The 25,197-nt window shown below is 51.0% G+C and overlaps 1 protein-coding gene across 4 annotated transcripts; it reads right to left on the reverse strand.

Moving 5' to 3' along the window:
* Positions 1-1,211: 1,211 nt before the first annotated feature.
* Positions 1,212-24,869, reverse strand: ADCK2 (aarF domain containing kinase 2). Of its 4 annotated transcripts, XM_003896683.4 has the most exons (8): positions 23,555-24,869; positions 23,068-23,214; positions 18,209-18,337; positions 16,268-16,363; positions 10,161-10,412; positions 7,735-7,863; positions 6,642-6,695; positions 1,212-1,660 (listed from the first exon to the last, which is right to left on the reverse strand). In XM_003896683.4, the coding sequence occupies exons 1-8, from the start codon at positions 24,485-24,487 to the stop codon at positions 1,520-1,522; spliced, it is 1,881 nt and encodes a 626-aa protein (XP_003896732.2). In that variant the 5' UTR covers positions 24,488-24,869; the 3' UTR covers positions 1,212-1,519. The 4 variants fall into 4 exon arrangements, with proteins under 4 accessions (XP_003896732.2, XP_009202242.2, XP_021792036.2 ...); XM_009203978.3 differs by lacking the exon at positions 18,209-18,337 and having other exon boundaries at positions 23,555-24,627; XM_021936344.2 differs by lacking the exon at positions 16,268-16,363 and having other exon boundaries at positions 23,555-24,627.
* Positions 24,870-25,197: the final 328 nt, after the last annotated feature.

Here is a 25,197-nt window from a genome sequence, read left to right on the forward strand (position 1 = left end):
AATAAATGCTGTTGTTTTAAGCCACTATATTTTGGGATGGTTCGTACACAGCAATAGATAATACAGGCCACAAATGGCTTGATTCGATCCACTGGCTTTAAGGCTGTGTTGGCATAGGCTGGGGGAGGAGACTGCTGTCTTTTTGTCCCTCTCCTGCCTCCACACTGTACCTGAATGGGCACTGGCACAAGGGGCTGTGTGACCAGCTGGTGTGCTCTCCCCCAGCCATCTGGAGCTATCCCAACCCCTCTCTGCCTGCCTTGAACGCCCCCTCAAGACCTGGGAAGGAAAAAATAACATCACCTCCCTAGAAAAAAACTGCACCAAAGGAATCTCTGTCCACCTAAACCATACTGCTCCCTGAAAGACAGGAATGAGGAACTTTATCCTGGAGAAGGAAAGAATGGAAGAAACTAGTCCTGTGGTCAGAGTAGGACTTTTGGGGAGCACAAGGGCTTGACTCCATTCGCTGCCTAGTGGTCTCTAAGACGAGCAATATAATCTATGAAGGTGCGGGGATAAAATGTGATTTTACCTAAAAAAAAAAAAAAAGAGAGATATTAAGCTTTACAAATATCCCCCCTCCAGGCTGACCCCCAGGCCCCTCCTAGTCTGCCAGCCGGCCACATCAGCTCAGCTCTGAGAAGAAAGCCCGTGGTTGGGCCTGGCGGAGAGGGGCAGGCAGTGGTCACTGCAGGTATGCCCCAGGCACTGCCATGGAGAAGAGGACATACTGGTTATATTAACTCTGTTCCTATTCACCAAAATTAATGCCTGCAAGTGGACAGGTGCAGACACTGTGGCAGAGAAACTGTAGTTCCAGACTAGAGTGTGAACCCGGGGCCATGTTAAGGAAGTAGCCAAGCTGTTCTGCTCATGTGCCCAGTATGTCAGCCACTTTCATCAGTTTTGTTTTACCTCATAATAAAAGTTAGCAAGGAGTTGGCAAAATCTATTAAAAATTACCAACAAGATAATTTGAAGTACAATGAAATCTGCCCTAAGTGTATATTTATGCTGGCAGGTAGCACCTGCAGGAAATTTATACATAAATTGTGTGTGTTTGTGTGTGTGTGCGCGCGCACGCACACACACACACACTAAGGAGCAATAGGACTTGATGGCATTTTCTAACCTAAATATCAAAGTCTGGGAACTACCAGCAGGACCCACCTGACCAGGGAGTACAGCGGGTCAAGAAAAGAGAAAAACAGGAAAACAAAATAAATTTATTCGTCCTCCTACACAGAACATTTTCCCTGAAGGAGAGTGTCCCTGGCACCTGGCCCAGCTTCCACAATGGAATGGATAGGCCCCTTCCCTCCTTTTACTCCCTAATTGGCCCAAAGCTTTTGAACAGACCCTCAAACCAAGCGGAGGAAGCCATGATGTGCCTTCTACCACTGGAGGGTCACATTTGAAATTGGTGTCCCAATTTTAAACATCCCAGCTGCCATAGGAGAGGCTCTTGGAAGTGGCCTCCAGCTCTTGACAAAGGCCCACACAGGCCACTGCCCCATCACGGAGGGCACACTGGGCCTGTGAGGAGGAAGGGCTTCGCTGCCTCCAGGATGTCCAGTTTGGGGTCCAGCGAGCGGCCAAGCCCCTCCAACACCATGATGGCAAATACAATGGAGGCAAAGTTGCTCTCAAGCTTTACCTGGAACAGAAAAACAGAACAGTTCATCTCGGAACCTACTGATACAGGGACGTGTGTCCTGGATAATCACCTTGCTATCCACTCTCAGCCCCCCTCAGACCTGCCCACGGGATGTTTACCATCTACCTGACATTCTGTTCTCTACCGCATCATCTCCCCAACCATCTCATCTACTCGCCCAGCCTCCCATCTACTGGACACACTAAGGAAAAATGTAGGGGTGCAGAATATACTTTTCTAGGTTTGTGTCCATTTGTGCGTATGAATGAATGACCAAATAAATCTTTCACACACATCCCAGACACTATACATTTAAATACAAGTCATTCTTCAAAACCTATGGTAACCTGTATGTATGTATGTATGTATGTATTTTATAGACAGGGTCTCACTGTCACCTAGGCTGGAGTGCACTGGCAAGATCACAGCTCACTGCAGCCTTAAGCCCCTGGACTTAAGGGATCCTTCTGCCTCAGCCTCCTGAGACTGGGACTCTTTTGTAAACAGAGGGTCTTGCAATGTTGACGAGGCTGATCTCGAACTCCTGGCCCCAAGGAATCCTCCCACCTTGGCCGCTCCAAGTGCTGAGATTAGAGGCAGGAGCCACGTCAGCTGGTCTACAATAGCCTTTTTAAGAGACAACACACAGGCTAAGCGCGGTGGCTCATGCCTGTGATCCCAGCACTTTGGGAGGCCAAGGTGAGTGGATCATGAGGTCAGGAGATCGACACCATCCTGGCTAACACAGTGAAACCCTGTCTCTACTAAAAATACAAAAAAATTAGCCGGGCATGGTGGCGGGCACCTGTGGTCCCAGCGACTCGGGAAGCTGAGGCAGGAGAATGGCGTGAACCCAGGAGGTGGAGCTTGCAGTGAGCCGAGATTGCACCACTGCACTCCAGTCTGGGCAAGAGAGTGAAACTGCATCTCAAAAAAATAAAAAACAAATAAGAGACAATACACAATTGACTGCTCAAACAGGGTACAGCTATCCCTTCAGAGCCAGATTAGTAGTAATAGCAATTGACATGGATTATTCAACTGTTCTTCAAAAGTATCATCATTATCCCCATTCTATAGAGAAAGCAGCTGTGGCTCAGAGAGGTTCAATGACTTGCTCAAGGCCACTGAGTGAGGAGGAATAGAGCCAGATTTAAACCTAGAAGAACAGGAATCTGCTTTTTAAGTGGACAGAAGGTCAGGAAATGGAAGGTTGAATCATGGGAAATATTCTTTGTTAGAAATTTAAAAGTATTTGTCTCCATTAAGGGCTGAAAGGTTGTCAGGGGTTGGGCTGATCCAGAAGCAGCAGCATGTGGAGCCCAGGAGCAGCTTGTGGAGTTCCAGCCTGGCGGACTGGCCACACAGGCTCTGGTCCGGCTGGGAACCCAGGGCTCCAACATCTCTGGGAATGCTTTCATTCTGAAGCTGGGTGGTGGGTTCTTGGTGTGGATTGGATTCCTTTACCTCTATGTTACTGTCAAATACTTTATTTTTAAAAATTAAGTGCTACCTGAATAGATATTTCTTCTAAGGAAGATATATTATATAAATGGCCAACTGGCATATGAAAAGATGTTCAACATCATGAATCAGTAGAGAAATGCAATCAAGGCCGGGCGCGGTGGCTCACGCCTGTAATCCCAGCACTTTGGGAGGCCAAGGCGGGTGGATCACAAGGTCAGGAGATCGAGACCATGGTGAAACCCCGTCTCTACTAAAAATAGAAAAAATTAGCCGGGCGCAGCGGCGGGCGCCTGTAGTCCCAGCTACTCGAGAGGCTGAGGCAGGAGAATGGCGTGAACCCGGGAGGCGGAGCTTGCAGTGAGCCGAGATTGCGCCACTGCACTCCAGCCTGGGCAACAGAGCAAGACTCCGTCTCAAAAAAAAAAAAAAAAAAGAGAAATGCAATCAAAACCACAATGAGACATCACCTCACACCCATTAGGATGGCCACGAAAAACAAAACAAAATGACAACTGTTGGTGAGGATGAGAGAAACGACCCCTTCTGTACTGTTGGTGGGCATATAAAATGGTACAGCTCCTATGGAAGTTCCTCAAAAACTAAAAACATACCATAGGATCCAGAAAACCCATTTTGGGGTATATGTTTAAAAATTGGAAAGCCAGAATACAATTTATAGACCTTACTGGCTACATTAAACATTTTTAAAACTTTTCTAAAATTTGAAAGTAGGATCTTGGAAAGGTATTTACACATTCATGTTCACTGCAGCGTTATTCACTACAACCGAGCAGTGGAAACAACCCAGTGAACATCAACAGAGTAACAGGCCGGGCGCGGGGGCTCACACCTGTCATCCCAGCACTTCGGGAGGCCGAGGCAGGCGCATCACCTGAGGTCAGGAGTTCGAGACCAGCCTGGCCAACATGGCAAAGCCCCATCTCTACTAAAAATACAAAAATTAGCTGGGCATGGTGGCGGGTGCCTGTAATCCCAGTTACTTGGGAGGCTGAGGCACGAGAATCGCTTGAACCCAGGAAGCAGAGGTTGCAGTGAGCCAAGATTGCACCACTGCACTCCAGCCTGGGCGAAAGAGTGAGACTCTGTCTCAAAAGGAAATCCTGTCACATGTTACAACATGGATGAAACCTGGGGACACTATACTGAGTAAAACAAGCCAATCACAAAAGGACAATATACTGTATAATTCCGCTTATATGAAATATCTAGAGTAGCCAAAATCATGGAAACATAAAACAGCATGGTGGTTCCCAGGGCTGGGTGGAGAGGGGAATGGGGAGCTAGTCAATTTGCACAATGCTATACTATGCATCTGGAGAGGGTTGGGGGGTAAATTTTCTGTGTTTTTCATCACAATGAAAAATTTGTAAATGTTTTCAAACTTAAGTGCCTAGTGAAGTGCTTAGAATGCAGTAGCTGCCCTAGACCCTCTGTCTGCTCTTCCATCCTAGGAACAGCAGCAACAAACACTCAAGGCCCCTCACCCACCATGCCCCAAACTATGTGGGGAGCAGATGTTCAGAGTGAGCCACGGAGGCAGGAGGACCCAGCAGCAGGCGGGGGCTCAGCCCATGTGGCCACAGGTGAGCTGCTCGGCCTCTCAGCTTTGGTGCCTGCCTCTTGGAACACTGAGGGGATAAACTGGATACTAATAGATGTCATATAGCTAAGGGCGGTACCACAGGGCAAGCAGAGGGGGCCACAGCACAGCCCTGTAAGTACAATCACCATGGCCTCTGCGGGCTGAGAACTGCTGGCACAGGTCAGCGCTGCTGGGCGAAGGGGCTGACGTGAGCCTTTCCGCCTGCTCCAGGCCCCGTGCTCTCAGCTCCCAAGAGTGCACATCCATTCCTGTTCCTCCCTGAGCCACTCGCTAGCAATGGTTGAGGCTCTCCCCTAAGACTAAGGCAACACTTAAGCTGTTTTTACGACGGAACTTTGCCAAAGTTTTAGAAAGCATAAAAAAGTTTTTCACCAAAAACTAAAAACAAACAAAAAACCCCACCAACAAAGCCAGCCCAAGCTCTGGAGTTAGAGAGACAGGGGTCCAGACTGTGGCTTCACCATGCACAGGACATGGATAGTTACTTAACCTCTGTCCTCCGTCTCCTGGTGGGGACAAAACCGTGGGGCTCCTACCCGCCTGTGGGACTGTCCTGAGATTGAGCTGAGGTGTGTGGAAAGCACCTGGCCTTTCCCAGATGGTGAGCTTCACACACACACCAGTGGCAGCCCTAACTGCTCCCATCACTCCTGGGGGCCCTAACTGCTCTCGTCAGTCCTGAGGGACCCTTCGGTCTGTATCTCAGTTGAGTCCCAAGCACATGGCTATTGCAGAGCACTGTGGGAGCAGCAGAGCCAGCACCTGGCCTGGGTCCTGGGTCCTATGACAAACCCTGGCTCTGCTGTGAGGTCGACCAGATGAGCTGCCCACCTGTCCTCCAGCATACCCACTGCAGGATGAAGGGGCCAGAGCAGACACAAAGCTCCTTTCTGGCTCTTACTTCTGTGTTATTATTCTTGCCAGCTGCTGCCATTTCCACGTAATGTTTCCTTCTTGGAATGTAGACCCTCAACAGATGCAATGGAAAGGGCCATCTTCCGACAAGGTCCTCCCTTCTCCACCTTCAACACTGCTTGCCCCTGGCCAGCAGCCTTAGTTTAAAGAGTGCCCGAGACTAGGCTCCATGACAAGGCAACAGAGCCAGGGCACAGGCTAAGATGAACCATGAGGCCGGCTCCCTCTAATAGACTGCAGCAGCCAGGCAGGGGCCACAACAGTCCCGCTAGGGTCTCTGAAAGCACCAGGATACGAGGCATGACCCTCTCGAGTGGACCCTGGACCCCAGGACTTCATTCCACCAGGAAAGAGCTAAGCATGATTTACATTAACACAAGCATCAAGAATGTGAACCAAGGAGGGAAAGACATGAAAAGCCAGAGGTAGAGGCTGTTTCTACATTTTAAAATACACTTTTCTACATTTAAATGTCACAGATACTTAGACTGCACCGACTTGACAGATACACAGACTAACTGTGCTACAAAGCACTTGTTGCAAATGGCTTGTTACTAAAAATGCCTTCAAAATATATAATAGGCCGGACGCAGTGGCTCATGCCTGTAATCCCAACACTTTGGGAGGCTGAGAAGGGTGGATCACCTGAGGTCAGGAGTTTGAGACCAGCCTGGCCAATATGGTGAAATCCAGTCTCTACTAAAAATACAAAAATTAGCCAGGCGCGGAGGTGCGTGCCTGTAATCCCAGCTACTCAGGAGACTGAGGCAAGAAACTCACTGGAACCCGGGAAGCAGAGGCTGCAGTCAGCCGAGATTGTGCCACTGCACTCGAGCCTGGGCAACAGAGTGAGACTGTGTCTCAAAAAAAAAAAAACAACATATAATAGAAGCACTTCCCACTACCCTGTGTCCTCCCCTCCCACCCTGCCCCGTCCCACCTTCCCCAGAGACCTCCTCTCTGACTGGCCCTCACCTTGTGAGTCATCAGCAACTTAAAGACACTGGAGAGAAGGCTGGACACATGAAGCTGGAAAAACAAAATAAAGGCTAATGCAGACCACAGAGCCTTCCAGAACCGATTCTTTCCCACCACCCACACACTCTCAGCCCCAGGATCCCACCCCACTCCCCCGCCAGGGAATACATACATCAGTGAGCGCAAAAGGGACCATCTGACAAACTTGGAAAGGACTCCTCCAGCACAAGCCCAACTCCCACCTCAAGACTCGGTCACAGAGGCCTTTGGAGGACAAGCTTTTGAGCCCCACCCATCCCATCCCTGAAGCAACCACAAAAATCACACCTGCCTATAATCCTAGCACTTTGGGAGGCCAAGGCGGGAGGATCACTTGAGGTCAGGAGTTCGAGACCAGCCTGGCCAACATGGTGAAACCCCATTTCTACTAAAAATATAAAAATTAGCCAGACGTGGTAGCGGATGCCTGTAGTCCCAGCTACTCAGGAGCCAGAGGCAGGAGAATTTCCTTGAACCTGGGAGGTGGAGGTTGCAGTGAGCCAAGATCGCACCACTACACTCCAACTTGGGTGACACAGCAAGACTCTGTCTCAAAAAAATTTAAAAAAATAATCACACCTGGATAGACTAGATCAGCAGGGCCAGCGTGCCAGTGGCCACTCCTTGTCTGACCCATTCCTATTAATGTGGCCATGAACTTGGGGATAAAACAGTCACATTTGCTAGAACTGTGTGTAAAATACAAAGCAGGCTCTGGCTTGGGTTTAAATAAGGGACATGAGCATTGGGCACATCATTTGGCTGCTTGGAGACCACAGTCCTCCCTCCCTGTGTGCTTGGCTGTCCCCAAATGAACAGTGACCCTGGATGAGGAAGGAGCTGCAGCCTCCTAAGTGGCACTGCACAAGGAGGCCCCCTTGAGCACCAGGAACTTCATCGGGCCTCCTCATGCCTGGAAGATGTGGGGTGGCTCTTTTTTTGCTTTAACACTCACACCCCTCATAAAGAGATCTCCCTTAGACCCAGGATCTGCTCTGCCCCAGGCCAGGTATGGACACCCCAGCCCCTGTTCCGCAAGTAACCTGCCCACCTTCTCCAGGGTGATGGTGTTCTTCCTGGCCTGGGTCACCAGCGTGGCCATCTCGGTTTTGAACCCCTCCACATCCCTGCACTCGCTGGCCCGGGCATGATGCAGGATCAGCTCAGCCACTCTCTGGCCCTGAAAGATGCAAAAGAAAAGGGACTTGGAGTGGAGCGAGCATAAACCTGGACGCGGTGCCCAAGCGTCTTTCTCATCTCAGCAGCTCCACCCTGACTTTTCTGGCATCTTGCTTTTGGCTCTTCCTCCTCAGGCTGTGACGTTTTCCCTTTGCCCAAACCCACAGGGAGGAATGCCCCCACTCCTGCTGCACTGCACCTCAGTGCTTAACCTTGGCCCAGGGGACACTTTCAAACCAACTTCAGGCCGCAGCTTTGGATTTGCCCTCTCGGAGGCGGGGACTGTCCTGCATTTTGCTGTTTTAATCCCAACATTTTGGGAGGCCGAGGCAGGTGGATCACCTGTGGTCAGGAGTTCAAGGCAGCCTGACCAACATGGTGAAACCCCATCTCTGCTAAAAATACAAAAATTAGCCGGGCGTGGTGGTAGACGCCTGTAATCCCAGCTACCTGGGAGGCTGAGGCAGGAGAATTACTTGAACCTGAGAGGTAGAGGTTGCAGTGAGCTGAGATTGTGCCACTGCATTCCAGCCCAGGTGACAGAGTGAGATTCCATCTCAAAAAACTAATTAATTAATTAATTTTTTTAAAAAAACAAAAAAAACACAGTTCTCTTTTTTCCAGCATTCTTCTTGCTGGAGAATTCCTTGCCAGCTGGCCAGAGCACCTCCTCACAGTCACCCTCAATGTAGTCCTTTCACTTGACTCTGCAGAGGCCTTGCCGAATGCCTTTTCTCTGAATAATCATTCTCAACCACTGCAGCCCCTCAGAATTACAAAATTCTGAGGAGGCTGCAAAAACTACTCATGTCCCCACATCGGACGTGCCAGCATGCTGTGCCCCACTTAGAGGCTGTGTTCTCTATGCTGTCGCATCTCACCAGCCTGCCACCTTGAAGCAGGTAGCACACACCAAGGGCAGCCATAATCTGGTCAAGAAGCCAGCGTTCCTGGTGACCAGCTGGATGTTTGCTGGAGAAGGACCAGAAATTACTAACACGAAACAGCACTTGTTTATTCCCATGGTCCCAAACCATTTGCCACTCAGAACTGGCCTGATTCGCACCCAACACCTGCTAACAGAAAGCCCCGTAAGGGCAGCCTAGCCTCCTGTCCTCCTGCCTCCCTCCACTCGTTTCCGGCAGGCTGGCAAGTGTGAGCATTGATAAGAATGACTGGGCTAATGAGACCTGTCCTGTGTCAAGACAGAGACATTCCGGCCGGGTGCAGTGGCTCACACCTGTAATCCCAGCACTTTGGGAAGCTGAGGCAGGCGGATCACCTGAGGTCAGGAGTTCGAGATCAGCCTGGCCAACATGGTGAAACCCCATCTCTACTAAAAATACAAAAAGTAGCCAGGCATAGTGGCATGTGCCTGTAATCCCTGCTACTCAGGAGGCATAGCAGGAGAATTGCTTGAATCCAGGAGGTGAAGGTTGCAGTGAGCCGAGATCACGCCACGGCACTCCAGCCTGGGTGACAGAGTGAGACTCTGTCTCAAAAAAAAAAAGACAGAGACAGAGGCATTCCCCAGAGTACAAAAAATTTGCCCTCCACCCAGCCTGTAGTCCTAGCTACTCAGGAGGCTGAGATGGGAGGATGGCTTGAGCCCAAGGCAGCCTGCACAATATAGCAAGACCCCATCTCCATTAATTTTTTGAAACTTTAAAATAAAAACAAGGTCTCTCTCTGTCACCCTGGCTGGAGAGCAGTGCAATCCTAGTTCACCACAGCCTTGAACTCCTGAGCTCAAGCGATTCTCTCACCTCAGCCTCCCAAGTAGCTGGGACACAGGTGCACACCACCAAGCCTGGCTTTTTCTTTTCCTTTTTTTTTGAAATGGAGTCTCACTCTTTCACCCAGGCTGGAGTGAAGTGGCCTGATCTCAGCTCACTGTAACCTCTGCCCCCTGGAGTTCAAGCGATTCTCCTACCTCAGCCTCCTAAGTAGCTGGGATTACAGGCGCACGCCACCATGCCCGGCTAATTTTGTATTTTTGTAGAGACCATGTTGGCCAGGCTGGACTCGAACTCCTGACCTCAAGTGATCCACCCGCCCTGGCCTCCCAAAGTGCTGAGATTACAGGCATGAGCCACTGTGCCTGGCCTATTTTCTTATTTTTTATAGAGACAGGGTCTCACTATGTTGCTCGGGCTGGCCTTGAACTCCTGGGCTCAAGCAATCCTCCCGCCTCAGGCTTCCAAAGTGCTAGGATTACAGGTCTGAGACACCATGCCTCACCAACTTTTTTAATTTAAAAAAATTCACCCCAACTTCTGTGGTCCCAGTGAGTCTCACCTGCCCCATCACCACAGCCATGAAAACTGCCCGGAAATTCCTCAGGTCGGAGGCCTGCAGCTCCGCCACAATGCCAGCATCCAGCAGCACCAGTCGCAGTGGGCACAGGGAAGATGGCACGGCCACCACCAGAGTGTCACAGACGTCCGCCTGCTGCAGCTGCGCCTCCCGACTCGAGGACAGGCTGTCGGCACCCTGGACCAGGATGTTTCCAGGGTGAAGGTCCGCATGCACAAAGTTATCCACAAATATCTGGAAGGAGATCACACTGCTCATGAGTGAGTCACCCCTAGAGCACCACCAAGCCACACAGAAAGAAAGTTGCTGGGTGACAATAAATTCCCAGCAATCTATCAGCCACAAAGAGGTGCACGTCCTAAAGACCTTTCTTTTTTTTTTTTTTTTTTTTTTTTTTGAGACGGAGTCTCGCTCTGTCGCCCAGGCTGGAGTGCAGTGGCCGGATCTCAGCTCACTGCAAGCTCCGCCTCCCGGGTTCACGCCATTCTCCGGCCTCAGCCTCCCGAGTAGCTGGGACTACAGGCGCCCGCCACCTCGCCCGGCTAGTTTTTTTTTTTGTATTTCTTAATAGAGACGGGGTTTCACCGTGTTAGCCAGGATGGTCTCGATCTCCTGACCTCGTGATCCGCCCGTCTCGGCCTCCCAAAGTGCTGGGATTACAGGCTTGAGCCACCGCGCCCGGCCAAGACCTTTCTTGTTTAGATGTCAACTCAGAATTTGTACAGGATGAGCTAAGTTAAAGTTTCAAAATAAAAATTATTTTCAAAGCATTTTAAAAAGATTATAAAGGGGCTGGTCTCAGTGGCTTTACACCTATAATCCCAGCACTTTGGGAGGCCAATGAAGGAGGGTCACTTGAGCCCAGGAGTTCAAGATTACTCAAGTTCAAGATCATAGTTCAAGAGCTATGATCATGCCACTGCACTCCAGCCTGGGTGACACAGCAGGACCCCGCCTTGTAAAAATAAATAAATAAGGCTGGGTGTGGTGGCTCACGCCTGTAATCCCAGCACTTTGGGAGACTGAGGTGGGTGGATCACTTGAGGTCAGGAGTTAAAGACCAGCCTGGCCAACAAGGTGAAACCTTGCCTCTACTAAAAATACAAAAATTAGCTGGGCGTGGTGGCACATGCCTGTAAATCCCAGCTACCAAGTAGAGGCAGGGCAGGAGAATGGTTTGAACCTGGGAGGCAGAGGTTGGAGTGAGCCGAGATCATGCCACTGCACTCCAGTCTGGGCAACAGAGCGAGACTCCGTCTCAAAAAATATATAATAAAAATAAATAAAATAAAAAGCCTAAGGCCAAACTGCATTTGAAATGCCTTATTTTTACTTTATGAGTTGAATCATTAATATTCTAACTAAAATAATTAGCTACTTATTAAAGACTTTCGGCCGGGCGCGGTGGCTCATGCCTGTAATCCCAGCACTTTGGGAGGCCGAGGCGGGTGGATCACGAGGTCAGGAGATTGAGACCATCCTGGCTAACATGGTGAAACCCCGTCTCTACTAAAAATACAAAAAAAAATTAGCCGGGCACGGTGGCGGGTGCCTGTGGTCCCAGCTACTCGGGAGGCTGAGGCAGGAGAATGTCATGAACCCGGGAGGCAGAGCTTGCAGTGAGCCAAGATCGCACCATTGCACTCCAGCCTAGGCGACTGAGCAAGATTCCATCTCAAAAAAAGAAAAAAAAAAAATAGATTTTCCCCAAACCTCTATGTTCTTAAAACTCATAGAATTGCATTTCTTTAAAAACAGCTCATAAATCAGACTTTCCCTCCATTACTTCAACCTGTCCACATCAGTGAGGTGTGAGAGCGAGTGCCACTAGCAGCCACATGCACACGGAGCCCTTCTGTGGAGGAGGACACAGTTCTCAGGACATACTGGCATGCAGAATTGGAGGAGCAGGAAGGACACAGCTTTGAACCTGCTAAACTGGACAGCAACCCCCAGGGATTGTGTTGGATTCAGGCATGGCTTGTGGAACAGGAATCAGCCTCCAATAATCAGTCATCTCAGAGGTCAGAGAAACCCCAGCAATCCTTCCACAGGAGATGAGAGGAGAGACCAAGGCAGGAGCTGAACAGCTGCTGGTGGATGGGCTCTCGGGACTGCTTCCAGCTGACACGGGGCCCCAAGCACCGTGGATCCCTCCTCCCTGTAGATCCAGGCCATAGACCCCATCCCTCATGGCGGCAGACCATGAAAGGACTGTCCTAATCCAGATTGTAGCTTTGGTAGGGATAAGGGAAGCTGCTACCCATGTGAAAATCCTGGGACTTAGGGGGCTGGAACCTGCACACCTGCAGGACATGGTCACCAAAGGCTGGGCTGACCCTCCAGCAAGGCTAGCGCCTCCTAAGTAGGTCACTAATCTTGGCCCTGGTATACTTTTTTTTTTTCTTTCTGAGACTGAGTCTCACTCTGTTGCCCAGGCTAGAGTATAATGGTCTGATCTCAGCTCATTGCAACCTCCACTTCTTGGGTTCAAGCGATTCTCCTGCCTCAGCCTCCCAAGTAGCTGGGACTACAGGCAGGCACCACCACACCTGGCTAATTTTTTGTAGTTTTAGTAGAGACGGGTTTCACCACGTTGGCCAGGCTGGTCTCAACTCCTGACCTCAAGTGATCTGCCCGCCTCAGCCTCCCAAAGTGCTGGGATTACAGGAGTGAGCCATCATGCCTGGCCTGGCCTGGCCTGGTATACTTTTAAATTTTCACTGAGCATAATTTAAGATCTATGCACTTTATAGAATGTTGCTGTAATTCAGTTTGTTTGTTTTTTTTTAAGTTTCTGAATCTTCTGGAACCTTGCCTTCAGCTCCATCCAAGGTCTCATGCCCTGATCCTGACCCCAAAACTGGAGCCCTCTCATCCTCTCTCCTCTCCTGGTGCTGCTTCATGCTGCTTCTCCCCTGGCTACATTCCTCTTGTGCCCCTTGGAGCCCTGTTCCTGTGGACAAAGTCCTCTTGCCACTAGGTTCTAACTGCAACTACTGAATTGAAACCTAGGTGTGCCTCAACAATCCTGCTTCTCCAGGAGCCAGAGGGGTGGGAGCTGCTGACTCCCCATCCCACAGGCCCTGGGATGGACTGGAGTTGGGGTTGGAGAGGAGTCACCTGAGCCTACCCCTGCAACGGCTCTCAGCCTTCTGCACGTGCGTGCGTGCTGTCAGCCTGCAGGACTCCACCTGTTCTGAGCGACCCTGCTGCAGGGACTCCAAATGTGCCTCCACCCACGGCTCCATCTCTGACTCCTCAATTCATTCTCCAGCTCTCACCACATGCCTGGGTCTTCGCTACCATGATTCCTTGCCTCTGAGACCTAGGTATTCTTCCTCCCTATCCACCTCGACCCTGTCGCCCATTCCTGTCATCCATCCCTTCAACCACTGTCCTCCGTCCCAACCACCAGAAAGACCAGACCCCCAACAATCTAAGATCTTCTTCCTTTGGTCCTGCATGGGGGCTGCTAACAATGCTGGGTCACAATTACTACCAATAAAGGCAGCCATAACTAGCGTGGCTTAGGACTCACTGTGGCTTCTTAGGAATTTCCACTCCTTTAACCATCATGCAGACCCTATGAGGAAGGCACTTCTTATCCTCTTTTGAAAGATAAGAAGCCTGAGGACAAAGGTTAAGTAACTTGCCCCAGACACTCCTCTCTGCCCCGAGCTAGTAAGCTGGAAGCTGAGATTTGAACTCAAAACAAATCCTGCTCTGGGCTCCCAGCTCCTAACCCCCAGGCTACACTGCAAATAGGCAAAATACCCCTCTGCCTCTCCCACACCAACATGGCTTGCCCCTCCTGACCACCATCCACATTTTCCAAGTAGCTCTTTCTAGTCCCAGGGCAGCAGTTTCAAACCTCTCTATTCTCTTTAAACCTCCTCTCCCACAACCCTCTGCATCCTACTCTCAGCAGAGAACAATGGCCCCTCTTAGTTCACAAGGAAATAGAAAGTTTCCCATGGAAGCACCATCAAATCCTGTCCCTGTGCCTGTAAGTTTCTCCATCCCTCCAGCCCAGGGTTTCTCAGTCTATTGCTGGGGGTGGGGACGGCCGTCCCTGCACTCTGGGGTGGTAAGCTCCTGGCTTCTTCCCAGCAGGTGCCAGTAGCACCCCCGACCCCCAACTATAACAACCAAGAATGTCTCCAGACATCACCAGGTGTCCCCTGGTAGACAAAACCACCCTGTTGTAAACACGGCTCTGGCCTTTGTGAAACAAAGAATGCCCTCCTGATGCAGCCAGGCCCTTCTTCAGCTGGGGGGCCTTCAGAATCCTCGCTGGTAGATACAGGAAAGACAAAACCTACCAAGAGTTCTTAGGAGGTGGAAACACTTGAACATGTTCAAATGTCCAAGAATCAAAATCTACCTTCTGGCTCCCCTGACTCTCGTCTCACCCTCCCGCTCCAACTCCATGAAGCGGACATGAGGTTGTGACATTAGGGCATTCCTCAGCATAAAAACCTCCTATGTCTTTTTATGGTTTTTTGTTTTTGTTTTTGTTTTTTTAGATGGAGCTCTGTCGCCAGGCTGGAGTGCAGTGCCGTGATCTCAGCTCACTGCAATCTCTGCCTCCTGGGTTCAAGCAATTCCCCTGCCTCAGTCTCCCGAGTAGCTGGGACTACCACCACCTCATGGTGGTAGTTTTTGTATTTTTGGTGCTAATTTTTTTTTTTTTTTTGTAGTGACAGGGTTTCGAAATGTTGCTCAGGCTGGTCTCAAACCCCTGGGCTCAAGCAATCTCCCCGCCTCAGCCTCCTGAAGTGCTGGGATTACAGGCATGAGCCACTGCGCCCAGCCAAAACTCTCCTATGTCCTAATCTGGGCACTGGGATGCTTTTTAAAAATTCACTAAGCATCATTTAAGATCTGAGTACCTTATATTTAAATATTATTGGAATTCAATTTTTTAAAGTTAAGGGCAAAAAGCTTCAAAATGAACTTATCTGCCCTTGGATTAAAGTCCAAACTCTTTCATATATTTACTAGACCCTTTGTGATCAGGCCCCTTTCACCTCCTCAGCCTCAGCAATCACTGCTCCTCCTTCAGACTCTCTTGCAAGCCATACTAAGTGCTTTCATCTCTCCAAGGGCATCATGCAGTAGCTCACCCAGGCCTCGGCAAAAGCTGTTCTCTCTGGACAACTCCCTGCCACCTGTCCTTATGCAGTGACACCTAGACCTTCACACTGCAGCCAAGATGGAGCCACTTCCTGAGTGAATCCCTGGGTTAGCATAAGCCCCTCCGAAATGACCCTTTGGCACCCTGCACCTATCCCTATAAATCAGTGACTTAGTCGTAGCCTGTCTTCCCAAGGAACAGTATGTCATGAGCATTGTAATTGTGTCTATTTTGCTCACTACTGTAATCCCAGCCCTTAATTCAGTGCTTGGCACCTAACAGGTGCTCAATAAACATGTGCTGAACAAATGAGCAAAGCAGCATTTAAAATATGATATTGTCTCAGCTGTTCGCTAAACTACAGGCAATGTTGGCAGAACTGGGTCATGGTCACCCTTCTGCCCACAGCACACAGAGCCTGAGCCACTGACGAAGTACTTAAGAGGCTGGGCACAGTGGCTCATGCCTGTAATCCCAACACTTTGGGAGGGAGGCCAAGGTGGGAGAATCACTTGGGCCCAGGAGTTCAAGACTCCCCTGGACAACATAGTGAGACCCTGCCCCTACAAAACAATTTTTAAAATTAGCCAGGGTTGGTGGCTCATGTTTGTAGTCCCAGCTACTCAGGAGGCTGAGGAGTGAGGAGGGAGGATCACCTGAGCCCAAGAGGTTGAGGCTGTAGTGCGTGGAGATTTTCCCACTGTACTCCAGCCTGGGCAACAGAATAAGACCCTATCTTAAAAAAGGAAAAAAAAAAAAAAGTGCTTCACAGACACCATGGACATATGGCCATTTATGGTAGCCTCCACTCTTTCTAGACCAGACTTTCTCAACCTGGCAGCTTGCTGCTTGGCTCTCCTTCCCACCCAGATAGCCAGAGTCCCAGCCCACTCCCCATCTGCAAGCTGACCACATGCTGGGCCTGAGCCCGCTCCAGCCATGAGCTCACCATCTTCAGGAGCATGTTGATCCCCAGCCGTGCGATCTTCCTCTTCAAGTCCACAGGAATTCCTGCCTGCTGATAACTGGACACAGGCACACTCTCCTTCAGACAGACCAGGGAGAGAACAGCTTAATCCCAGCCAGCCTGTGATGCCGGCTCCTCCTCCCACGTGGCACTACAGCACTGCCTTCTCACTGATTAGGAAGTAACCCAAAGAGTTCTTCCTTTCCTAGAACCCATCTGTCATTCAGCCATGTGCAGTGGCTCACACCTGTAATCCTAGCACCTTGGGAGGCCAACGTGGGTGGATCGCTTGGCCCAGGGATTCAAGACCAGCCCAGACAACATGGTAAAACCCCATCTCTACAAAAAATACAAAAATTAGCCATGGGTGGTGGTGCACAACTGTGGTCCCAGCTACTCAAGAGGCTGAGGTGGAAGAACCACCTCAGCTCGGAAAGTCACAGCTTCAGTGAGCTGAGACTGCGCCACTGCACTCTAGCCTGAGTGACAGGGACTCTGTCTCAAACAAAACAAAACAAAAATCTGTCATCCACACATTGGTTTGAACTTCTTTACATTCCCTCCTATAACAGCTATCAGAAGGATGACAAGTCACATAGGTTTACTGGAAAGGAAACTTATCAATCCTGCTACTGAAGATAAGAGATGTGATGTCCTGAAACAATAGGGGCGGGCATCAGAGAATTGGTTTCTGGGCAAGAATCAGCCAGTCGGGATCTGGGCAATATAAGGAGACCCCATCTCTACAAAAAAAAAAAAAAAAAAAGTAGCCAGGTGCGGTGGCTAACACCTATAATCCTAGCACTTTGGGAAACCAAGGCAGGAGGATCACTTGAACTCGGGAGTTTGAGACCAGCCTAGGCAACAGGGTGAAACCCAGGCTCTACAAAAAAATACAAAAATTAGTCAGACATGGTGGCTTGTGCCTATAGTCCCAGCTACTTGGGAGGCTGAGGTGGAAGGATCACTTGAGCCCAGGAGGTGGAGGCTGCAGTGAGCCGAGATCATGCCACTGTACCACAGCCTGGGCAAGAGAGCAAGACCTTGTCTCAAAAAAAAAAAAAAATTGTCAAAACAACCCATGGAGATAGATCTTGTTATCCCTAATTAACAAATGAAGGCATCAAAGCCCAGAGAAGTTAAGCAGCTTGCTCAAGTTCACACAGCTAGGAACACTGCGTGGTTCACGTCATGTTCATGAGATTCCCTGAATCTCACATCACCATCTGTAAAGAGGAGGCTGGGCTGGGTGCAGTGGCTCACGCCTGTAATCCCAGCACTTTGGGAGGCCGAGGCGGGCAGATCACTTGAGGTCAGGAGTTCAAGACCAGCCTGGCCAACGTGGCAAAACTCCATCTCTACTAAAAAATACAAAAATTAGCCAGGTGTGGTGGCACGCACCTGTAATCCCAGCTACTTGGGAGGCTGAGGCACGAGAATCACTTGAACCTGGGAGGCGGAGGTTGCAGTGAACTGAGATCATGCCACTGCACTCTAGCCTGGGCTTCAGAGTGAGACTCTGTCTCAAAAACAAAAAAAAAGAGAGAGAAGGCTGAACTAGAGTAGAGGATAGCTAGGGCAAGTGAGATGACACAAGGTTGTTCAGCACTTTCTCTGTGCCCAGCTCCTCGTTTTGCATTCAGTGTGTCATTTACTCCTGAGACAATCCTGTAAGGCAGGTCACTAGCTAATAAAACGGGAGAGTAGATTTTCAAATCTAGGAGGTCGGGCCACACCCAGTGCTCTCAGCTACCTCACTACAACACTGCCTCCCCTCCCCCGAGGCCAACACGTCCCAGCTCCTCACAATGTTACCACACAAATCCCATCCTCTCTCCAGACTGAAGCCTTTCTGTGGGCTGGAGACGACCCCACTGCAAGAGGCAAGCGAAAGGTATGGCCAGGCAAAGCCACCACTCTTACTTCATACGTTTCCACCAAGACTTCCCTGGTGACAAAGGGGCGCAGAGGGGTGGGGAACTTGACAGCTTTCACATTCTGGAAGTTGACCTGGAAGTGTTCTAGATTCTGAGCTTCATAACGCAGGTCGATCTACAGAGAAATGAACAGAAAGGAGGGCTAGTCTGGGCACAGTCACACTGACATCTGCAATGCCAAGGAGCCGGCAAGTCATGAGATCCACCCCACCTTCCCCACCAGCTTGCCCCACAGGACTTGTCCAGAAACTCAGGAGGCAAAATTCGTGGGCTACAGCCTGCCCCAACAATCCCAGATCTCTGTGTGAATTCCTGGAGGCTGCAGACAGCAGGTGCCCTAGTGGGCTTTGGGCTGTACTGCTTCTCCGCTACTCTCGCCCTTGCCACCCGTCTGCTTCACACCAGCCCACGGGTCCCTTCTCCGTCTCCCTGGGATCTGGCTTCTCTAGGCCCAGCCCCCAGCCCTCTCTTTCCATGAGGGCCAGCATGCTGTAGCCACTTCCACACAGGGCTCCCCGTCTCACAGCAGCTCTCCACCCACCGCATCAACATTGCCACCGCTACTCTCCCCAGCCACCACTCAACAGACCCAAAGGACCAGTTCCAGGTTTATCATCAACCTCTGTGGGCATCCAGGGCTGGTGCTGCTGCTGACCTGGCTCTTCGTGGTGGCTCTTTCTCTGGCACCTGCCCTTCACTCTCCCGGCATCCCTGCTGCCTCTCACTGTCCTGTCTTGGCCGGGTCTCCTGTACCCCCAGGAGCTGATGTCCTTTCTCCTGACTGAAGTCAGCGTGTGTGCCCCCTTGACATCCACCAAGCCCTCAGCCGGTGCCTCCTCTGACAGCACCTTGATCCCCAGGTCAGACCTCAATGCCAGCCTCCAGAGTGACATATCCAATGACACCTGGATGTGGCCCGGTGGGAGCCCAGAGACCCTGAAGCTCAACATCTAAATGGAATTTCCCTTCACCATCCCCACACATTCAGTCACCTTTGAGTCCCCAGATCACGCCTTCTCTCTTCCCGTCCGTGCACAGCAACGGCCCAGTGCCATCAAGTCTGCAGACCTCACCGCCCTTAGATCAGTCCCTCTCCCACAATGCCATTCCCAAGGCACATGCCCTCAGATCCCGTCACCTGAGCTCAAACAGAGGTGCCTTGGGTGTGCTCCTTGACCCATCCTTCCCCTCCGATCCATCACCTGCATGGTGAAGTCTGCACTCCTTAGAATGGCATCCAGGTGGGTCATGATTTAGCCCCTACTTCTCTGTCCAGGTCCATCTCTCATGGCACCTTCCCCTTCCTTTTACCACCCAAGACCTGGCCTCACCCAACTCCACAGAGTGCTCGACATCCCAGAGTGGCTAACACCCCCAGCTCTCCTCTGGCTTCTTTACTGCCTCTGATTGGAATGTTATTCCCCCACTTGGTCCAACTGCAAACACCAGTCACCTTTCAATACGCAGCTCAAGCCAAGGACAGCAACCACGTCCTCCTCCGAGCCCTGCTGAACCATGCTCAGGTTCAGCCAGGCTCAGGTTCATTGCTTCCAGGGCCTCCCTCAGATACCAGATGGCTCAGTCCGTGACTTAAAATTGCATAGTATTTGCATATAACCTATGCATATCCTCCCACATACTTTAAATCATCTCTAGATTATTTATAATACCTAACACAACCTAAACACTCTGTAAATCATTGTTAAACTGCATTGTTAAGGGAATAATGCAAGAAAAAAAAAGTCTGTACATGTTCAATACAGATGCAACTATCATATACCTAACTACATTTTTTATTGAATCCAGGGATACACAACCCATGGACAGAGGGCTAACTGTCTTTCTTTTTTTTTTTTTAGATGGAGGCTTGCTCTGTTGCCCAGCCTGGAGTGCAAAAGCATGATCTTGGCTCACTGCAACCTCCGCCTCCCGGGTTCAAGTGATTCTCCTGCCTCAGCCCCTCGAGTAGCTGGGATTACAGGTGTGTGCCACCATGCCCGGCTAATTTTTGTATTTTTAGTAGAGACAGTGTTTCACCATGTTGGCCAGGCTGGTCTTGAACTCCTGACTTCAAGTGATCCACCTGCCACTGCCTCCCAAAGTGCTAGGATTACAGGTGTAAGCCACTGTGCCTGGCCCTGACTGTCTTTCTTAAGGATAGGAAAGCTCACTTGTTTTCTTTGTTTACCAGCTTCTAACAGAGTTTGGTTTTTGTTTTTTTTTTAGATGGGGTCTCCCTCTGTCACCCAGGCTGGAGTGCAGTGGCGTGATCATGGTTCACTGCAAACTCTGCCTCCCAGATTCAAGCGATTCTCCCACCTCAGCCTCCTGAGTAGCTGGGCTACAGGCAAGCACCACCATGCCTGGCTAATTTTTTGTATTTTTAGTAGAGATGAGGTTTCACCATGTTGCCCAAACTGGTCTCAAACTCCTATCCTCAAGCAATCCAGCCACCTCAGCCTCCCAAAGTCCTGAGATTACATGCATGAGCCACCGCACCCAGCCCTAACAGAGATTTTAGTCACTATTACATAAACTTATAAATGAATGGAGAGACACTCACACACTATATCCAGACCCACAACTCTAAGGTTTCCAGCCTAGGAACGTGATGGGACTACTGACAGATGGAGAGAGGCTTAGTAGGAAGAGCTGATTTTTTAAGGCAAATGGGGTATAATTCAGAGACATGAGTTTGAAGTGATGGAACCACATGATGTCTGTCAGACTTCTGCAAGGGGAACTGAAACTCAGATGAGTGGGAAGATTGAGAGGAATTAATGCAGAGATGGTTGTTGGAATTGATGCCATTTTCTCTGTTTTAATTTGCTTTTATTATCAAATTACATTGCTCTGTAGCTATGAATGTTTGTGTCCCCCCAAAATTCCTGTGTTGAAATGCTAAGCCCTAAGGTGATGGTATTAGGAGATGAGGCCTTTAGGAGGTGATTAGGTCATGAGAGCAGAGCCTGCATGAATGGATTAGCACCTTTACACAAGGGACCCAAGACAGATCCCTTACCCCTTCCACCATGTGATGACACAGAAGGTGCCAATTATGAACCAGAAAGTGAGGCCTCACCAGACACCAAATCTGCCGATGCCTTGATCTAGAATTTTCAGCCTCCAGAACCTCAAGAAATACATTTCTGTTGTTTGTAAGCTACTTAGTTTATGGTATTCTGTCCGAACAGACTAAGAGACTTTCTGAACATTAGAATGAATCCCTAGGACTTAAAATCTTAAATCAGAGGCTCTAAACAAAGACTTGGCAGGTTGCTTCTGAAAACCTGCCAATTTCTGCACTACCCAACTAGGAGCCAACAGGTGCCTACGTGGAGCCCCAACTCTCAGTGTGTTTGCTAAGTCTGTATCCTTATACAAATGTCCCAAGGGCCCTGAGCATGAAGGAGGTCCTTGTTGACTCAGTTTGCCCTGGAATCAAAGCAGAACAAAGGCACAGTGTGTGACTTTGCTAATTATTTTCTCACTCTGGAGTCAGTGATTATGGCAGAAATAATGCTAGATGCTCTCCACCAGAATCATTTCCTTTTCCTCCCTGGCACAAAGGAAGATGGTGTTTCCCAAGCTCACAGTTAACACTGGGCCCATGCGGTTAAAGCTCTGATCAGTGAATGGGGAAGAAGCGATGTTTGCCACTTCCAGGCCTGGCCACAAAATCTCTTATGTGACCCTGCATGGCCTCTCCCTTCAATCCACGCTGACCCCAGATGACACATGTTGAAGGAGGCAGTGCCAAACTTGGGAAGAAATTGAGTCCCCTGAAACTAGGGAGTAGAGCTTCCTCTCTTGACCGGGCACGGTGGCTTAGGTCTGTTATCTCAGCACTTTGGAAGGCGGAGGAGGGAGAATGGCTTGAGCCCAGGAGTTCAAGATCAGCCTGGGCAACATAGCAAGACCCTGTCTCTATTTTTAAAACAATAAAATAAAGAGCTCCCTTTCTCTGCCTCAGTTCACCTGGATAGAACTTTGTTTTTTGTTTTTATTTTTGTTTTGTTTTTTTTGTTTGTTTTTTTTGTTTTTTTTTTTGAGACGGAGTCTCGCTCTGCCGCCCAGGCTGGAGTGCTGTGGCCGGATCTCAGCTCACTGCAAGCTCCGCCTCCCGGGTTCACGCCATTCTCCTGCCTCAGCCTCCCGAGTAGCTGGGACTACAGGCGCCCGCCACTGCGCCCGGCTAGTTTTTTGTATTTATTAGTAGAGACGGGGTTTTACCGTGTTAGCCAGGATTGTCTCGATCTCCTGACCTTGTGATCCGCCCGTCTCGGCCTCCCAAAGTGCTGGGATTACAGGCTTGAGCCACCGCGCCCGGCCTGTTTTTTGTTTTTATTTTTCTTTTGAGATGGAGTTTCGCTCTGTCGCCCAGGCTGGAGTGCAGTGGCGCGATCTCAGCTCCCTGCAACCTCCGTCTCAGGTTCAAGCAATTCTCATGCCTCAGTCTCCTGAGTAGCTGGGAATACAGGCATGTACCACCACGCCCAGCTAATTTTTGTATTTTTAGTAGAGACAGTGTTACACCATATTGGCCAGGTTGATCTCGAACTCCTGGCCTCAAGTGATCAACCCGCCTCAGCCTCCCAAAGCACTAGGATTACACACATGAGCCACCACTCTCGGCCAGAACTTTGATATAAGCAAAAACTTAACTCGTTGCATTAAGCCACTGAGATTTGGGTGTTCTCTGTTTTATCAGCTAGTGTTACCAGCTCTAACACATCACATGAGCTATGACATACCGGAAAATTATTCATTCAACATTTACTAAGCAGCAGCTAATGGCAAGAACTATGTTAGGTGCTAGTTACAGCTGAGGGGAGGAGAACTCACCTGTTGGACCATCAGCTTCTCAAATTCCTCCACAATCTCAGGCAAGCTAAGCCACTTGATGCCTGGCAAAAGTCCGAGGACTCGGCTGCCAATCTTCATCAGCAGCAGGTCCATATGCACCTGAGCGAGTAGGCCAGGGTGTAACACCTGTCGGAAAGAGGAACCGTGAGACTGGAGGAGAAATCCGCTGGACACATTTTACGCAGCCAGGGCTGGGTCCCACCATCCAAGGAAGAGCCTCATCAAAGGAAAGAGAATGTGGTCCTGACTTCCAAGCAGCTAGTTCACTCCAGACCCAGTTCATTTTCCTCTATCAGATTATTCACAGCGCCACTTCAAGCCAATAAATGAAACAGCTTGCATGAAATAAGCTCTCAGATATTGGTAAGGCAAATAGAAATAAACGTGGGGGCGATTTGCATGGTGGGTGTTTCTGATCTGGGAAAGCTCAGTGGAGAGGTGAGCTGTGAGCTCTCAGAGCACTTACTTTCACTGCCACGGGGATGAGGTGACCTGGCTCAAGTTGGTGGCCAGGGACCTGAGCCTGAGACACCCCTGCGTTTGATCCAACCAGGTCAGCTTTAGGGAGGAGCAGCCTTTCTAGAAACGACTGGTCTGCGAGATTTCCTGGAGGTTTCCGGCCATTTCCAAGGTATCCAAAGAGCTCTCTCAGGCCCCCGACTGCCCCAGCATCTGGGAAGGGCGGCAGACAGGAGGCCCTGCCAAGTCTCTGGACGCTGTCAGTCTCCAGGAAGGCAGTGTTGGCGTATGCTTTGTACACCTGGGCCACGCAGCCTGAGCCCACAGGTTCCCGGTTCTCAAAAGAGAGGATGCTCCCCCAGTCCTCCCCAAAAGCCTGCCGAAGGAAGCGCTCAGTGTGAGCCCACGGGTGGGGGGTCACTCGGACATGCAGCTTGGAAAACTGGGCACAGAAAGCCTCGGAAAACAGATCGCGCCGGGTGCTGGCCCACTGGCCCAGTTTGATGTAGGTTGGGCCTGAGGTCTCGGTGGCTTTCAGAAGCAGGTGGAGCCAGAGGGTGGAGACGCTGGGAGCCAGGTAGGTGAAGGGGTAGAGGAGAAGGAGAGGGAAGAATTTCACCAACAGAGCGCCGGCGCGAAGCCAGAGGCGGAGATGCAGGAAGACGCCGCCCAGAGGTCCCGCTCGGGGGAGGCTCTCAGCGAGCCCCGCGCCGGCCGCTGCGCTGCAGCGGACCCTTTGCCGACCCAGGACGTCAGTGGCCCCCTCACCCACGTCCCCGCACACGGAGACGACCTTGGGCAAAGTACCCAGCAGAAGCCAGCAGAGCCTGGCATCGCGAGGACACTCGGAGGGCCTCAGGAGGCTGAGTCCCTGTCTGAGCTCGAAGCACCTCAGGTGCGACAGGCAAACCCTGACGGAGACGCGCCAGGGCGCCACCATCCTCCCGAGGCCCGCGGCCCAAGCAGCCCGCCCTCCACTTCAGGGGCGCCCGCTCAGGCGAGGCTGCGGTGAAGCCGAAGCCCAGCCCTGCACCCGCGGGCGGAGCTGCCCATCCGAGCCGGCTCCGCGCCCCGTTCCCGCCCGCACCTCGCAGGGCCTCAGGCCGGAGGCCCGCGCCCCGCCTGACACCCGCCGGCCGCGCCGAGCCGCACGGAAGGGGCTGTCAGACCGCACCAACTGCGGAACGGGAGGAGCCAGGACCCACGCGAAGCCAGGCCCCCGGCGCGCGCGACCTGAGCGACGGGGCCGCGCGGGCGGAGGCAGGGGCCGGGCAGCCGCAGGGTCACCGCTCGTCCAGGGGCCAGTGCGAGATAGCTGGGGAGGCGGGCACCAGCCCACAGCGCGGGCGCGGCGGGGGCCGGGAGGGCGGGGCGCAGCGTTGGGGGCGGAGCGTGGAGGGCAGGAGGCGCGTCGGGGGCGGAGCCTCGGGGGCGGGCGGGGGTGCAGGCGAAGGGAACCCAGGCACCGAGGGCTGTGGTGGAGGGGAGGGGCGCGGGAGATGAGTGGGACGGGTTCGGCCACTGGGTTGAAAGCGCCATTGCAAAATTACAACAGATAATGAAAGAGATCTGACCTAACCAACTCCATCTTCCTTCTAACCTCCAAGCTGTCCTTGTTCATTCCTGGGCGTAGGCTGAACTAACTTTGGG

This window comes from Papio anubis, chromosome 4, assembly GCF_008728515.1.
Source record: "Papio anubis isolate 15944 chromosome 4, Panubis1.0, whole genome shotgun sequence".
Classification (NCBI taxonomy): Eukaryota; Metazoa; Chordata; class Mammalia; order Primates; family Cercopithecidae; genus Papio; species Papio anubis.

What these genes read in the sequence shown, in the direction of transcription:
- ADCK2 (XM_003896683.4), bottom strand. Translation starts at nt 24,487, where the DNA reads ATGGTGGCGCCCTGGCGCGTCTCCGTCAGGGTTTGCCTGTCGCACCTG. An exon ending in TCATCCCCGTGGCAGTGAAA is followed by an intron (nt 23,215 to 23,554) that starts GTAAGTGCTCTG and finishes TCTTTCCGACAG; the next exon opens with GTGTTACACCCTGGCCTACT. An exon ending in ACACCATCACCCTGGAGAAG is followed by an intron (nt 6,696 to 7,734) that starts GTGGGCAGGTTA and finishes TTGTTTTTCCAG; the next exon opens with CTTCATGTGTCCAGCCTTCT.